General features: G+C 43.2%; 1 protein-coding gene across 1 annotated transcript in view; it reads left to right on the top strand.

Annotated features, from left to right (window-relative positions):
• The window catches only part of GRK5 (G protein-coupled receptor kinase 5), a 148,350-nt gene that overhangs the window by 55,474 nt on the left and 75,721 nt on the right, over positions 1-17,155 (top strand). Inside the window, exon 2 of the mRNA XM_053984210.1 lies at positions 6,801-6,896. Coding sequence (XP_053840185.1) covers positions 6,801-6,896 — 96 coding nt within the window. The remainder of the gene's footprint in view (positions 1-6,800; positions 6,897-17,155) is intronic.

Here is a 17,155-nt window from a genome sequence, read left to right as displayed (position 1 = left end):
GAAATACCGTCTCAGCTGCAGTTTGGAGGTAAGGTCCACGGAGAGATTTAATATTTTCAGCAGGGTGATAACCTTGAATCTCAACAACTCTGTTCAAAAGCTTGGTCTCCCATAGTAATCATTGATGTGGAAGTGTTACAATTTTTTTTTCTGTTATCCACACTATTGATGAAGAAAACCTCTCAACAGTCCCCAGAAAGTCTCCCAGATATGTTGAATCAGCCAGTACATGGTAGTGCATTCTAAACCCAACAAAAACGTCTGGGTTTGTGCCAGTAGCCTTGTTTACTTTGAGGTCAAGAATAGGAAATTGAAATTTTGGGTTCTTCTCAATTTTACTGTTTTAGATTATAGATGGCTTAATTTTTGTAGGATTTACTGTTTGTTTGTTTTTTAATAGATTGTAAATCTTCCATGGACTTTGTATCTTTTGGATTATCTTTGTATGTTCCTGGCATAAAAGCCAACAATCTCTTTTTGCTCATTTATCAGCTGCAGATAAACACAATGCAGTTGAATACAAGGTATAAAAGAGAGAGACACACAGTAATAGACAAACTATAGGTGTTTATGTTGGGTGAAATTAGACTGCATCCAGGGAAATTTGTGACCAAGCAACTCTCTGTTAGCATAGCAGCAAAATGTAAACCCAGTATATGTGAGCTGACCCACAAAACCCAAAGAAAACTTGTTCAAATAATCTCAAACTTGCATTAAAAATATCCAGTGGAGGATGTAGGCAGAGTTGTGTGGAGAATGCCACAAACTGGGATTCTTAAGCCTACTTAAGACTTAGAGAAGAAATTAAAGGCTTGATTTTTAAGTTTAGTTAAGTCCTTTCAATGTGCTCTGACCAGGCATGAAGGTAGCTTGTGCAAAGACTCCTTTATATTCCTAGGGTAGTAACAAAATGGCCTTGACATATGATGGTTAAGCCCTGGGGATCAGTCTTCAAAGACTAATCCCTTAGATTTCTCTGTCCCTTCAGGGCAGTGGATGTTACTAAAGCATATTATTATTATTATTAACATAAAAAATGTGTGGTTAAAGTCATGTTTCAGCCTCTTATCAGTATTTGCATTATTGCCTGATTTCTTCTTTAAATCATAGGAAGATATTCCTGCAGTAAGTGTTTATCAACACTGACTCCCATAAGCCAAGGTTAATAGTACTTTAGATGCCAGTTGTATACAAAATATTTTGCCCTCAGATTGCAAAGCCAGCCTGACTCTGCTTGTGCTCTTGCTTGTGAAATTCCCATCAATGTGGTTCTGGAGGCTTACACATGAAGCACATCTGCTCTTCATTCCCAAAAAGCAGTGAGGTGTTCTACACAGTGGTTGTCAGGCTTAGGTATTTGTAGCAGCATTACGAGCAAATGTGCTGTGGCAGCCGGGGAGATGGGCACAAAACCCTTATCATGGTCTGTGACTCTCCCAAGCCGAGCTCCTCAAAAAAGGCTGCGGGAGATAAAAACAGATTAGCGCCGATAAGAGGAGCTGTGTAACATGACTCTCTTCTGAGGGCTTGCAGTGGATTTTTTATTGTATCTGATAAAAGAGAGCCTCTAGAGACCGGTTTGCAGAGGCACTGCACCCCATGGTGGACACCCACCTGCTCTTGGAAATCCAGCTCTCATACTCATCGCATTTTCCTTGGCTGGCAGGAGGGGATTCATGAAGAGGTTCCTGAAGTGCTTGTTTTAAGCACAAGTTAAATCAGGAGTATCATCCAAGATCTTTTCGGAATAAAACAGGGTTCCTGGTGTTTTTTTCTGCTTTCCCAGAGGAGAGAGGCAGGATGGAGGGCAGAGAGCAAGCAGTCTTTCATTCTTTAATAACAAGCCAGTTTTATTTGCTAGTATGGCTGAGTGTGGGTGGAACTAATAGGAAAGAAGAATAGTGAACCTGGGAGAACTTCCACATGAAACAGGTCTAATAAGGGTGAAACTGTTTGCCTTAGAGGCTGAATGTATTAGACATGAAAAATTCCTGGGGGAAAATGATGGGCTGGTAAGTTTTATTAATGCTGTCTCATTAGGACAAGGCACTCTAGGAAAACAAGATTAAAATTAGTATTCTTTTCCTTCACAAATACACAGTTAATCTTTGATATTCACACCCACATGAGACATGAGGGCATTCAACAGTGCAGGGCGTTTACCGGGATCATAAGAACAGACTAATTCTAAGTAGCACAAATGCTAAAAAAAGAAAAAGAAATTGTTTGGAAGCCATATACCTTCATGTTTTGTTAGCCATATCTAATTAACAGAATATGGAACAAATTTAATGTTTTTCAAATACTTCAGAAACAGCTTTCCAAGATGTTCCTCTGAAGCTGCCTGAAGTTCATCCTGTACTGGCCAGACCTTACTCTAATATGACAATTCCATATATAACACATAGCTTCAAACACTTCCATGGGACAGAGGATAGAAAGGGTGGCAAGAGGAGGAAGAGAAGAAACATGAATACCTTGTGAGTGGAAATAGGACACTAACCATGATTTTTCTGACTTTTAATATTTTTGGAGTTTGTTTCACTGCTTTCACTGTGTAATCAAGGCCTTGCATTCTGAGGCTACAGAGCTCTCTAATGTTGTTGGGAAGGCCTTGGGTGACAACCCAGGTACTGTTGTGAAGTGGAAGATAGAAGCTGTAGTCATCCTCCAGTGATCTGGGGATTAACTAGATTGCAATTAATACAGTTGTATGAAATATTTGAAATATTTGGATTAGCCAAGCCTGGCAGCATGGGATGTGCTGCTATTTTATCAACCTGGGCAAGAACAGAGCAGCAGTAGGAAGCCAGATTATCCATCCTTAAAATCCACCTTGCCTGGTGGTATGAGGCACAAATGGAATATGCTACAGGCGTGATGCTGGAATAAATTCATCCAACAATATGTTTTACTCTGTGTTGTAAATAATCTTCAATCACCTGAGCAGGAGCATGGCTTGATGCTGTCTTTAGCAGAATTAAGAGTCTCAAAGCCTTGGCTTCTTCAGCTTCATCTTCATCTCTGATTTCTCATTTCATTTCATTTTGGACAAGCCACTTAATAGCTCACTGGCTTAATAATATGCAGGTGGTTTCCTGTCTCCTCTTGGTGTTAGGAGAATAAGTATATACTGAATAATGGAGGGGGAAAAAGGTAGGATAAGGGTAACTCCTGCTGGCAGATGTTTTACATGTGTGCCTCTGGTTATGTCTCTCTCCTCACAGGCAGAGATCAGAGCTAGATTTGCCATGCAGCATCACAAGATGATGTGAAAAATGCCATGTATTTTTCAGTAGGTAAGATGTAGAGCAAATGCTTTTGTTTCCTGCAGGACTGGTTGACATGTTAGAGAATTAGCTTCAACCCTCAGTTTGCAAATGCTGAGGTGTTGAGTGCAGGCAAGGAAGCGGGGCTGAGCTTTCCTGCTGTTGCTGGCAGCTCACCTTTTGTTGTCATCAGCAAAGCAAAATTTTAAAGCAGTCAGACCCTCCAACACTGCATGATGGAACTTACATTTAAAACATGGCACATCTGTCAAGTCCTGCCCTGAGAACTGCCTTGAAGAATGCAAATCCTCCTGTATGGAATAGAGGGTGCAAAGGCAGCAATCAAGGCAATGTGTGAAAAGCTTCCCTCTGCAACCTGCACCATGACCTATTCAGAGAAACCTCCCCTTTTAGCTTTTAGCTCTGCTAGACAATTTACTGTGTCTCAGCTGTCTCACTGCATTATGTCCTTCAAACCCCCCCAGAATTAACGTTTGGAGCCAGCAAACACTGCTGGCTCCACAAGAAAAGCTGGGAGCGGAAAGGTCAGGTCGATTAAAGCACTTGATCAGAATCTTTAACATAAAGACGTCACAAGCAAAGCAGGAACGCTGCTTCACGCTCAGCTAAGAGCAAATGATTCATCAGGCAAGGCTGCTTATTTTTGGAGGATAGCCACAAAAGAGAAGGGAACATGCTGGCTGTATCGATCACGGTTTTAACGGGGGACCGCAGAGCCCTTCCCTAGTTTTGATGGAAATTTAATGTCAGGAATACATCATCCAATGTAAATACATCAATACATATTTTACATTGAATGGATTTTAAAGATGTTCTGGCCCAGCTTCGCAGAATCATATCACCTCTGCACAAATCTCAGAGCTGTCATTTAAAGCAAAGGGCTATTCTGCAATATTCTGTGTTGCTTGATGCTGCTAAAGATGGAGCCTTTTTGAGAGGACTTCTGTAAAGGTGGCTGGAGAAGCAGGTGTGCTCTGGAATCTCTAGTGCTTGTGCCTGCAGGGCAGACCTTCAGGGGGTGAAGATGTACTGGCCTAAAAGATGGTTTCATCTGGCTGACCCCCCCGCCTCCTGTGTCCAGCAGAGTTTGGAAATACTGTTGGAGCAGGCACTGCTGCCCAGGCAGCTGCACATCCCTTGAGCAGAGAGCTCCTGCTTGCCCCAAGCAGCATCTCTGTCTGACCCTTGGGCAGAGGTGCTGCAGAAATGAGTGGCACATGAGGTTTAGTTTGGTATCAGGAAGACGTTTTTCACACAGAGGGTGGCTGAGCACTGGAACAGGCTCCCCAGGGAAGGGGTCACAGCAGCAAACCTGTCTGAGTTCAAAAAACATTTGGACAGCACTCTCAGGCACAGGTGTGTTTCTTAAGGTGTCCTGTGCAGGGCCAGGAGCTGGACTCAGTAATCTTGATGGGTCCTTTCCAACTCGGTATATTGTAGGATTCTGTGATTCTAAGATAAATAAGTGTGAAGAAAAACACACAGGGAAGAAAAATTCCGGGAAGAATGGTTCAGAGAAGAAAATGCAGCCATAGAGAATGACTGGAAGAGAGAAAGAAGCAGGAATTCCTGGTGAAGGATCATTTTCCCAGAGGAGTATATGAAGGGAGGGTGCAGGGAGAGAAGTGTAAGTACAGTGTGATGAGGCATAAGGGGCAGGAGCACAGAGGAATATGCCCCTGGAAGAGAAGGAAAAGAGGAGCAAGTGGAGGTGGCAGCCTGGCGTGCAGGAGCTGCTGTGCAGGATTGCAGGAATGGCTTTTGGGGACATGAAAACCAATGAAGACCCTTAGGGTTGCTGAATCCAACTCCTTGTGGCCACTGGCAGCCAGAGCAGAGCCATCTGGGAGCAGATGTGCTCCAGAAGTTGGTGAACAGATGATCACAGTGCTCACCCCAGCCCACAAAATGCTTAACAGCACTTTGTAGTTCACCTAAGGCCCTCAGCATGCAAGACCAAGAGAGCAAGACAAGCTCTCTGATGCTGTGGGCAGAGGGATGGGGAAGGAAATGACTTCAGCAGCAGTGGTTGGGATGCACTGAAGGGGGGGTTTGAAGCAGAATTCATTACAGACCCAAGGGGTATGTCTGTGTTGCAGAATACTGTGTGGTGGGGAGGCAGTCACAGCTCTGTGCTTTGCTGCAGTCTGATTCCTGGAAAGGATAGCAGGGCTGTGCTCCTGAAAGTCCAAACAAGCTGGTTCCTGCATGGCCAGTGCAGATATCTCAGCTCTACATTGCATACTGTAGAAATACAATCAGTTCCTATCAATAATAAATTTAAAATAATTCAAGGCAGACTCTGATGGCAAAACCATTGGCCATCAAAAGCAAAGATTCAAAAGAAGCTCTCCTATGCCAAAGGTGACATTGTGTGATCAGAAATGCCTCACAGAGTGCAATACTTGTAATTTTTTTTCCAAGGCTCCTGTTTTCTCTCTGGTGGTCTGCTACCTTTTGAGTCAGTGCTCTCCTAATTTAGCCTGTAATGTCATGCAGGACCCAAGGCACTCTCAATCTGTAGTTGTGACTCTACCAACCCCTCTACAGAATTAACTCAGCTCTCAATTAGTCATTCAGCATGCCAGTGCATATAAAATAGACTCAAGTGAATCAGGTTTTGTGTGCAGGGACTGAATTGCAGTAAATACAGGGACTTGGAGAATCCCAGTCTGCATCTGGGCTCTCATGTCCAGAGGGATATTCCTCCTCCTTGGCCGCACAGCCTCTCCAAGCAGAACAGAAAGAAGAGCCAGTAAGTGATTTTTTTCCTCATGAAGCTATTAATTTTCTCCTTCAGTTCTCCTGTGGAAGCAGCAGTGACCAGAGTGTGTAACAGCAGCAGTAGTGCCATGATGGCAGGATATGTAATGTGAGGGTGCAAGGGGATGGGGGGAACTGAATTTGGATCTTCAGTTTTCAGCGCTTTTTTGGGATAGAATCAGGGCTTGTCCCCAAACCAGAAGGGGGAGGGGATATGAATCAGGGCTTGTCCCAAAACCAGAAGGGGGATATCTGCATTGAAAAGGTGTGAACTGTAATTTTACAAGATTGTTTGACTTGTGTGAAATGGCTCTTGGTTGGGGAAGAGGTGATGCTGGAGGTAGCACTGTCATCTCAGCTGGACCTGGTGGGCAGCAAGCCTGGACTCCCAACTGTTAGCGAGCTGATCTTCTGCCAGATGCCACTTCCTTGGTCTGTTTTAAGTTCAAACAAGTTGAAATTTGATCTGTATCATAGAATCATAGAATGGTTTGGCTTAGAAGGGACCTTGAAGGTCATCTAGTTGCAACCCCCTGCCATGGGCAGGGATATCTTTTGCTAGACCAGATTGCTCAGAGCCCCATTCAACCTTTCCTTGAACACTTCCAGGCACCTGCTTGTACATCAACCCACAGTGTCTCAGCTTTAATTATTAATGGTATCCATAAGAATTGTGACTGGGCAGGTAAACTCTAGGTGGAATTATGCCCCCAAAGTAATCTAATCCTGGTATTTCTCTCTCTGCAGGGGGTGGAGGGAAACGCAAAGGCAAAAGCAAAAAGTGGAAGGAAATCCTGAAATTCCCTCATATAAGCCAATGTGAAGATCTCCGAAGAACAATAGGTAAGAGCTTTTCCCTTCTTTGGAAGAACAGCATAAAGAAAACATTCTATCAGAACTGGCTCATTAGAATGGCATTAAAGGTACTCATCATTACAGGGAATCAGTTTACAGGTGGGCATGCAATGCCCGTTCCTCCCGTGGTGCTGCCATGCAAACTCAGCATTTTCTGTTCCTAAAAGGGGTTGTGGACCAGGCAGAAGAGACTGGAATGCTGCACTTGCAGGGCAGGACATGGGGCTGGCAGCATCCAGGCCCTTTGTTTTCCATACACAGGTTCCAGGACCCAAAGGGGTTTCACAGCTGGACAATACCATGTGGGACAGGGGCTTTCACTCTGTCCCTAGCAGTGTGGCTGCAAAAACACATTCAGAAAGAAATCCCCTCATCACATCCTGCATTCCCTTCTAGTAAGTATCTCCTTATCTGGGAGGAAATGAGCCTTGGAAGTTAATATTAATTATAGTGTGGATATGATGTTTGAAGCAGCAGTCACAGGCATGTTTGCTCAGCAGCACCATCCCCTATTCACAGCCACAACTCAGCTTTATGGAGGTTTTTTACAGGACATGTAAAAAAACTTCTTTTAACTTAATTTGTTTTATTCATGTGGGCCAAAAGCTGCAGATTTGGCAGGGAGCTTGCAGTGTCCATTTTCATAGCACTGCATTTCTCCTGCTCATACATGCCAAATTTCAGCATTCTTTTGACTGCTGCCTTGGCAGACATGGCTAGTAGCTATCTCCTTCTGCATTCTCCCCTGGAAAGCCCAGGATTAATGGTCTCACCACAAGAGGTTAACTTCAGCATTTGAGGCTTCTTTTCTTCCCTACACATAAAATCCAGCCACTGGCAAGAAATGAATGAAGGGCAAGAATCTGTAACAACTGAGATAAGGGGCAGCATAATTTGTCTAACTTGGGTAAACTCCTGGGGTTTGAGTGACAGTGCCCTGGCACTATTTACATTAGAAATCCACAGCATGTTTATGCAGAGAAAATATGTGGAATGTTTTGAAAACCCTTTTCATGGTATCCTTCAGTAAAATTTTCTTCCTTTGCCTTCTGTTGTAGCTAAAAGGAGGTAAAGAAAAGAGGGGAGGCAGGAGAATAGAGTGTAGGTTTTCCCCAGCTGACAATATACAAAGCCTGACCAATTTCTGAAGGTACAGAACCTGCTGGAAGCAAATCTGACTTAGTATATTGTAATTTGTAAAGGGAATTCTCCCCATTGTTCTGCCAGCCTTGGATTCCAAAGGGGAAAATGGCTCCAGATAAAATGTTCTCTCTTTACAAAGGTGTACTACCCTAAAACGAGGAATCTTTTAAAAATTAAGTCTGCCAATTATTTCTGTTTCTGAAATGCTATTTCTGGCATTTTTTGTGTGTGTCAGCTTCACCGTAATGTAATTGTTTTGCATTTTTTTGGTGAATAATTTGGTGATGTAACCAGGCAAGAGCCGTTGTGGGATCTCTGGGTGGATTTGGTTTCAGCCATTACAGTGATTACCTGTAAACTGGCACAATGGGAAATAAGGTCCAAATCCTGGTTCTGTAACTCTGATTTTTGTTGAGTTGAGCTGGATGTGATTACACAAGGAATAAGGCACCGCTCAGCCTGAATAATGTCATCTGTCCTTGCTGGCTCTGCCATTTTCAGTGAATCTCTGAAGTTGAAACATCCCAGATAAGCAGTTGTCTGAACTTCTCCTGGCTCATACAGGGTGTCTGACACATCTTGGGTGGGTGGGTCTATAGCATTAAGTCCTTTTCATGTGTGTGCTCAGGCTGGATCCATTGCAGATCCCTTGTCCAGGGCTCTGTGCTCCCTGGAGCCCAGGAACAAGTACTGGTCACTGCAGTCTGCCCTTAAATGGCTTCTTTTCCTGCTTCTGCTGAGGAAGAACAATTTCCCTGGCTTTAACCCTTCTTCATTTGTTATTTTCTGCAAGTCCTTTAAAAGGATCTCAGGATTTCAGACTAGTGTCTGGACAGGTACAGTGAATGTGCTGAAACATCTTTCCTGGCCCTTCAGCTGCTCTGGGACATGCAGGGGATTCAGTGTCTTGGGGTGTCTGCACATCAGCCCCTACCCTAACAATTTCTTTAGTTCAGAAATAGAGAGCCCATAAAGACTTTTTCCTCCAAGGCCAGGCTGGATGGGGCTTTTAGTGGAAGGTCTTTTAGGGGGATTGGAACTTTCCAACCTTCCAACCCAAACCATGGTTCTAAACCTTATACAAGGAAAAGCCTACAGCCTAGTTCAATTTGTTTAGAGATCAAGACGAATACAGGCAGGTTCTGCTCATCACAGACCTCTTTGCTGCCTGTCCTCCTCCCAGCATTTTCCATCAGACAGAGTTTTGCCACTTAGGTTAAAAAAAAAAATCACAGTGAGTCTTGGAGGGTTGGATGAGCTGGAGCACTAGGCTGTTGAGGTTTTGTTGTGTTCCTCTCTTCTGGATGCTTCCCAAGAGCCTCCAGGGAAAGGCTGGAGGCTGGAATGGGATGGACTTTTTGATTTAGAGCAGTCATGGACTGCACAGCTTAGTTTAATGTAGCCATAAGCAATAGGTGGAAAATGCTGCTGTTGAAATTGTACAGCCTACATGTGTGTGTAGATGCCCACATTTTGGTGTAAAAACGTGTGTGCTTTTGCACCCCGCTAAGATGTACTGAAAAGAGTCTGTGTCTTAAAAAAAAATAGTGTAGTGTGAAAAGAAATCTGTGAAAAACAGGAAGGCTGAAATAAACCAAGGGTCTGCGACCTGTGTTGACACAATTATGAGTCAGTTCATACCTTTTGGTTACCTCTGTGTTTACAGGAGACTCTGTGTTTGACTATCCATCATCTGGTGTCTCACTGAAAGACTTGCTTAGTAAAGCCCTTTTTTTCCCCTCCTTCTTGTGCACAGAAATAAAAATCAAAACACCCGAGAGAAACACTGCTTTTTGATAAATAAACAAACACTGGAAACGTCTTTATTAAAAGTGCCATTTAGGCAAGGAGCTATTTTTTTGGACTGGACTTTAAAGCAACTTCTTTTCTCCTTTCTTTTTTGTCCAAAGTACGCAACACCTTTTGCAGGGAAATTCAGTGGCCTTCATTGTGTGCTAATTAAATAAGCAAGGGAAGCAGGGATGCTGCACTTTACTGGGCTCTGAGAGAGGCTTGTATACTATGAATGGCTAATGCATGTTTCCATTTGCAGCCCTCTTCCTGGCTGTATTTAATTGTATTAAAACAGCCGGCCCTTTCCAGGTTGGAAGATTTCCATATTGGCACCAGAGGCCCAGTCAATCGATAAAAACTGATTTTTGAGGCATAGCTGCCATGACTCATGTGACGGATGCTGCTGTAGATGGGGTTCTGCTATCTTTAAAACTCACAGATGACAGCTTAGCAAAAGAGAGATGTTTCAAGGGAAGAGGAAAAATACCAATGAACAGCTTTAAAAGTTCCTGCATTTGACATGGCATGAAGAGATGCCACAAGTTAGAGATATCCAGCAGTTTAAAGGCCATCAGTAAACAAAAATATAAGAAAAAGTTGCAATTTGAAAGGCCAGAGTCTTTTTGATGATAAAAGATTCTGGATGTCTGTAAATATTTCTGAATGACGCAAAAGGTTCTGTTGGTTAAAAGTGTGGAATTTTTATTTATTTTGCTCAGACCCATTCTGTGCTTTTTTCTTGCATAAAAAAACTGCCTGGGTGAAAGAGTTGATTATTCTGATCTTTGGCAAATTTTCATTCACAACTGTCCAAATGCTATATAATAAATCAAGACTTTTTGACCCCATAGATTGAACCTTGTGGGGAAACTGCCACAGAATGTGTCTGTGTTTGCTGCATAGAGTGATTTGCTGCATTATTGCATGACACTTTTAACTCCTTTGGTAAAGCAGTTTCTGGTTGTGCATGATGCTCAGGTAGAAGAGAATGCTGTGGATTTCTCTTGTTAAATATTTTTATTCAGTGAGATTTCACAGTCAGAAAGATCAGCCCCATTAATACTAATTTGGCCATTCTTGGTCTTAAAAAAAAAAATCCTTTCTTTGCCATTTAACCTCTACATGGCATTTGCCTCCCATTTACACAGGGTAAAAGTAGCTTGAGCTTCCAATTTTGGCACATTCTTTTCCATGTTGTTAAAAATACACTTCTGTGTGAGAAACACTTTGTAGAGCTGGTGAACAGAGTAAGTGGGACAAAATCGAAGCCACGGAGTTCATTCACATGCTCACTTTTTACAAAAGCTGGCTCTTTTCTCCCCCCATCACTCTCTTGGGTATTCTACTTTTTCAGACATGATCAAGACCTTCACCTACACGATTTTTTTTTTCTCAGTCACTTTGCAGCTTATCTGCCTGGAGGCACAATTGGCAGTGCAGGCTCTGCAATGAGATTCAGATGCTTTGAGTATTTGTGGAGCTTCCTAGAAATGCTTTGCAGCCTGCACTGAGCTCCTCCCTGTGGCAGAAAGCCTCCTGCTGTACCCCTGGTGTCTCATTCAGAGGTAGCTTGGATCCCCCTCTCTGCTGCACGGTGCTGGCACATCTTTCATGAATTCCCACCAGCCATGCTCGGGTTTCTTGACTCCAGAGGTTTTCCAGCACTGCAGAGAGAAACTCATGGCTGAGGGGTGTTGCAAAAGCAAAGTGTGAGCTTCCAGGCTTGCTCGGGAGGGAAGCTGTCCCTGAGAGACTGAGTGACAGCATGGCCTGTCAGTGTTCCTTGTGGGGTAATGTGTGGCACCCTGCCCCTCTTCGCTGGGAAGGGCATCACCCCTGGGTTGTATCCCTCAGGGGATGGAGATGTAGGCAAGGAAATGCACTCCATGTGCAGATCCCAGAGCCTGAGGCCACGTGGGGGTGTCACTTATAAAGCTCAGGCACTGGAACGGGGAAAGAGAAGGCATCAAAGCTCCGTCTGATCAAAAACACAAAGAAGCGGCCAATTTTCTCTCCACCAAATTCTTCACCTCCGATGTTTACAGTGATTAAAAAGCATGGTTGGGAAATGTAATCCTGAAGCCAATAAATAGATCAAAGGAAGGAATTGCAGCTTGCCTTCCACTGTAAATAACCTAGCTCAGCTGGTTATAACTTCTGTGATTGTCCTGTAGTATTGGTCTGAATCCTACACCTAAGGCTGGTCTCGTGTTTTTGGCTAAAACTAGAGTTTAATTTTTGAGAAATATTTTTTTGATAGAAAGTGTTAGCTTTCCTTGGAAAAAACCCTTACATTTTTATTGGAAATAGTTTTTCAACAAGCAGTCAGGATTCCACGGCATGAAATAACTGCGAGGGGAACCGTCTCCTCTTTTCTTTCCAAATGTGTAGGAATCAGGGTAGCTGTGTTGGGAGGATGCTGGTGGGGAGTGTGTGTGTACAGCCAGAGCTGAGTACCCAGCACAGAGCTCTACACCACTTCTGGAAGGAACTGACTTTTCTGGAAACCTGAGGAATTAGAGCTACTGGAGTAGAAAATGCTGTCTAGTAAAAATATTTAAATGAATAAATAAGACAACATACTGTATTGTTGTTATGCTCTTAATTGAAATATATTTCTAGAGAAATTCATATCATTTAAGGCCCAAGCTGGTAAACATGTAGACGCAAAAAGAATTTTTTAACCACACAGGGTGTCCCTTTAAATTCAGTTGATGCCAGGCTGGGGGGGTTTAGCAATCAGAATCGTGCCCTGTATGAAAAGCAGTTTTCCCACACTGGTGCCATTAGGTACCTGCAACATAATTCATATTTCAGTCACTATCAGCAGCAGCAAAGGGGTATCTTGCTGCTGTTCTCCCATCACCCATGTGCCAGCACCTCACTGGGGTGTTTGTTCTCAGCCCAGGTGCTCAGGGGAGGGAGTGGGCTCTGCATCACCCCGGGGTCACCAGGGCTTCTTGTGGGTGATCCCATGGGTGCTGGAGTGGTGCCTGACAGAAAATCTCCTGGATGAGTTATGCTCCATGGTGGTTGTCTGCAGGGCCAGTACAGAAAGACCAGAGAGAAGAACCCAAGAAGGACCAAAAACGAAGTTGGAAGGACTCCTGAAAGCTCTGGATAGGATGCATTGCTCTGGAAAATGTTTTGCAGAGTTTTTTTTTTTATTACATTAATGCAGAAAAATACCTCAAACTGATTCATTTCTAAATGAGAAAGAAAGTCCTTCCCCATGACAGTGCCCACTCCATACACTTCCCTTCTCCTCACTTTCTTTTTTCCTTTTTCTGCAGTAGACATCACTTTCCCCTCTCTTCCTTGAGCCAGAAGGTCTCTGTTGCTCCTTCAAAGTACAGCTTATGCAATCTTTCCAGCACAGGCCTTCCTGCAGAGTTGCCCTCTTGTTTCTTGGACTTGACGTGCTGTCCCATATCGTGAATACATCTAAATTAAATTAGATACTCTTCAGGGGCAGGAACTGGCCACATGATAGAAACAGTTCCAGCACATGAAATGATATGGCTGACGTCAAAACCATAGTGTTTGTTTACAAACCCACAGTTGGTTCAGTTCCTTTCTTTAAAATCCTTCAGATTCAAGTATAATTCCATCATAAACATAGGTTTCTAGTGCTCAAATGTGGACAAACAGAGCAATGTTTGGTGCCCTTGCAAGATTAGCTGTATCCAGTTTATAGCTATGGGTGGAATTGAGAAGGGTTGGGGTTTTTTTCCCCCCCCTTGTAATTTTTTTTTAATGCCATCACAGAAAATATGTGAAAAACAAGCTGTTTTATGCATCTAGTGAGACTCAAGACTAACACTGGGAGAACAGGCTGCTTGCAGGCTGCTTGTGCTTGACAGCTTCCAGGACGGGAAGGGGACGCAGGGGAAATGAGTTGAAATGATCTCAGTCCACGTTCTATTTACAGAATTTATTTCACAAGACTTAATCCATTGAGTATTACCTTGGCAGGGGCAACCCAGAAAGAAAGCAAGAAAGATGTTGCTATTCTCCATAAAGAACGGGCAGCAAATCCACATCTCCTTACCAAAAAGTGAGCCCCCACCAGTCATCCTTCAATAAGGAACAAATATTATCACTGAACTTCTGCATTTGTGTTTTGTGGCAAAGACTGTATTAGCCTTTGCAAACTGAGAAGGAAAAATTGCCACGACTTGCACACTTTGAATTACTTTCCAACGTTATTACAGGGATATGTAGGAAGGGAATTAGAAGAGAATATCCTTTTACAAGATCTATTTCATCTCTTGCTGAAAATAGAAGTAGATATTGTGAGCTGCAGGGTTTTTCATTATCTCATTAGGTAATATGAGTCATTAAGTCTAATTAATACTTATGCAGTGATTTGTAAAATGCTATAGAAGTGCTCACGGGTCCTGTTAAATAGTAGTACTTGGTTGTTAAGGAAATTTATTTTAAAACCAATTCAGCATTTGCTGGGTATGGGGAATGAGAGGTAGGGCTGCATTTATGGTAAAAGCTTGCTCTTATCCCTGCAGGACTGTCTTGTGGCTTTGCTCCTGGTAGTGATGGGAAGGTGGTGGCAGGACAAAGCTTGGCTGGCTCTGCTCAGCTCTGCTGGAGTCTGAAAGTTTCCCTTAAATTAAACTGTGCAGGTAATGAAAGGAGGGGAGTGCAGGGAGGGAAAAGGGAGAAAAAAGGTCTACCAGACCTACCTTATAGGGATGCTGTGAAGTGAGCAGCCTGAAATCCTCACCTATGGGGAAACACTCATCCTTTCAGGGAGGAATGGGATTAGCCAAAGTTAATGCTTCTTGAGGAAAGGAACTCATTTGGAGCAGCTGGTAGAGGAAGTGTTACTTTGACTTGCCTTCTGCTGGTTACTACAGAGGCCTCTAGGATTGTGGCTGGGCTTTGTTTTAGGGTTTTCTGGGAACAGTCATGCACCAGGGAAAGTCCCTTAGTGGAAATATGGCCCATTGCTGTCCATGCACTCACGGCTTCCAGCTGTCAAGGAAAAGAGAGGTTGAGCGTTTTTAAGATAGTCCCACACCTATCTTTTAATTCTGATTTCAAAACAGCATGAGGGAATTCACATGTGGAATGTTACAAGACTGATTTTTCAGTGGTTTGGCTGAGTCCCTGAAGTCGTTGAGAGATTCCATTTATTTTTCAGGTAATCACTCTGTGCTGCTTTGAAAACACTTGGAGGTGATAATTTGAAATATTTCTCTGTGCTCTGTAGGTCAGGAATCAGGGCATGGCCATGAATTCTGCTGCATATTGCTATTAAAATAGAACCTCCACTCAGCAGGATCAAAGCAGGAGCTATAAGGCCATTTCTGAAAGGAGCCTCTGGTTGTGCCAGTACTATTATTTACTTATTAATCACATTTTTACCATGGTAAACTGATTCCATGGAATTCTAAGACAAGTAAAATAAAATACTCTCTTGCCTTCAATTGCTGTGCCTTAGCTGAACTAATGGAAAGGATGAGTGAAAGTCCAATTTAGGGAAAGGAAATTAAATTATAGAGCAGGATAATATGAAAAAAACTCCCAAGTTTGGGTAGGATGGTAGACTGATAGTTGATTTTGTTAAAGAACCCCCTGTTGTCCTGGCATTTGTAAAGCCAGTGAAAAATTATTCAAAAAATATTCTGAACTCTTATGTTAAAAAGATATTTAAGTTACAATTCAATTTAGTACATTAAGAAAAGTGTGAAGGGTTTTACCTTTCCAGAAGAATTACTAATTTCAAAAGATGGGGAGTCTCTGTAATATTAAATGACCCACAAAAATATAATCTTTGGAGATGGTTACAAACTTCTTTGTACCTGCCAGATTTCACCATCCTCCAGCCCTGCACCAGCTTTACATTTGTACAGTGGCACTTTGAAGGTCTCTCCATGTCACATTGATTTTCTGAGCTCTCTCTTGGACAAGTTAGGTCAGTGTTGACAGATTGGTGAAGGCTGTTCTCATGAGCAGCAGGACCTGGCTCAACTACATACGAGTATTTGCAATGTTGAAACAGCTCTCTATAAGTAAGTGCTTTCAGGCTTTCATAACTCCTGGTCCAAAATATTTTTGGCATTTGTAAACACGGCTTATGGAGAAACATGGTTTTGAGCACAAGAAGAATTTGGTGTAAGTCACTTCAGAACTATTCTGATCAGTCCAAACAAACAACATTCAACACTTGAGCACCAGGCTTGTCGCATTTGACCTTTTGGTGTGGTTATAGTTTGTTTCATGAACAGTGACTTCAGCACACTGAGCTTCAAGAGAGGTCTAAAAAGGAAGAAGGGACACCCTTAAAGGTACAATACTGACTCTATAATGCAAAAGAGAGAAACACATGGTGGGGAACTTATTCATAACAGGGAATATTTGATTTAATGTAGCAAAGTTTGACATGTTTATGCTGATCAGCTCTCCAGCAGCCAAAGCCAACTGGCAGCCCTGCCACTTCAAGCAAGATCCTTTTCAGATTTCCTTTTCAGATCTTTTTAGCTGAACCTGCTAAGCCTGACCATGAGTAACTAGGTGGGAAATCTTTGGAAAAGACCTCTGTGCTGGTGACAGGATGGGCCCCACATGGGAGCGATCAAACCTGTCCTTGGGGAGGGAACAACAGCACTGTTGGCTCCTGGAGACCTCTGTGTGCCCAGGTCTGTGCCTGAGGAGGATGGAGAATGGAGAGTGGGTGAGCTGGGGGGAAAAGCTGTAGGTAAATAAAGTTACATCCCCTTTGTATCATCAGTGGGAGTTTTCCCAAGGCTTGTTCTGTCCGTGGGAGAAGAGCCAGCATGAAAAGAGCAGCTGTTAAGCAGCCCCAGTGCTGGGAGTGGACCTCATGACTGTCCTTAGCTCCATGCAGGCTTTCTTCCTCCAAGGTAGAAACTCTTTCCTTCTAAGACTCCTTTCATCCCTGCACAGGAGACTGTGGGTGTCCATGGGGTACTATAGCCTCATTATCTTCTACAGGAAAAAAAACCCCAACCAACTTCTAAAAATATTGTCTGTGTCAGTATTGTCTATGCCAGTGTGACTGTGAATCAGTGGTCAGAGCTGCGAGGGAGAATTACAGCCTTTTCTCCCTTTCTTTGCCATGGACAGCCCCAAGTCCTATGACTGGGACGAATGTATTTTTTAGAATCTACATCAAAGTCTCCTGAGGGTGCAGAGACCTTTCTTATGAGTTAAAAATCAGCTACTTTAGGTGAGATCTCAAGGCGTGACAGGAGGCAACACGAAGTTTCAAGCTCGGCAGAGGAGCTGCCAAGGCAAAGGTCACACAAGGTTGTGGTTACTCCCACTGT

This window comes from Vidua macroura, chromosome 8 (assembly GCF_024509145.1).
Source record: "Vidua macroura isolate BioBank_ID:100142 chromosome 8, ASM2450914v1, whole genome shotgun sequence".
NCBI lineage: Eukaryota > Metazoa > Chordata > Aves > Passeriformes > Viduidae > Vidua > Vidua macroura.
This window is presented reverse-complemented; position numbering and strand designations above follow the sequence as displayed.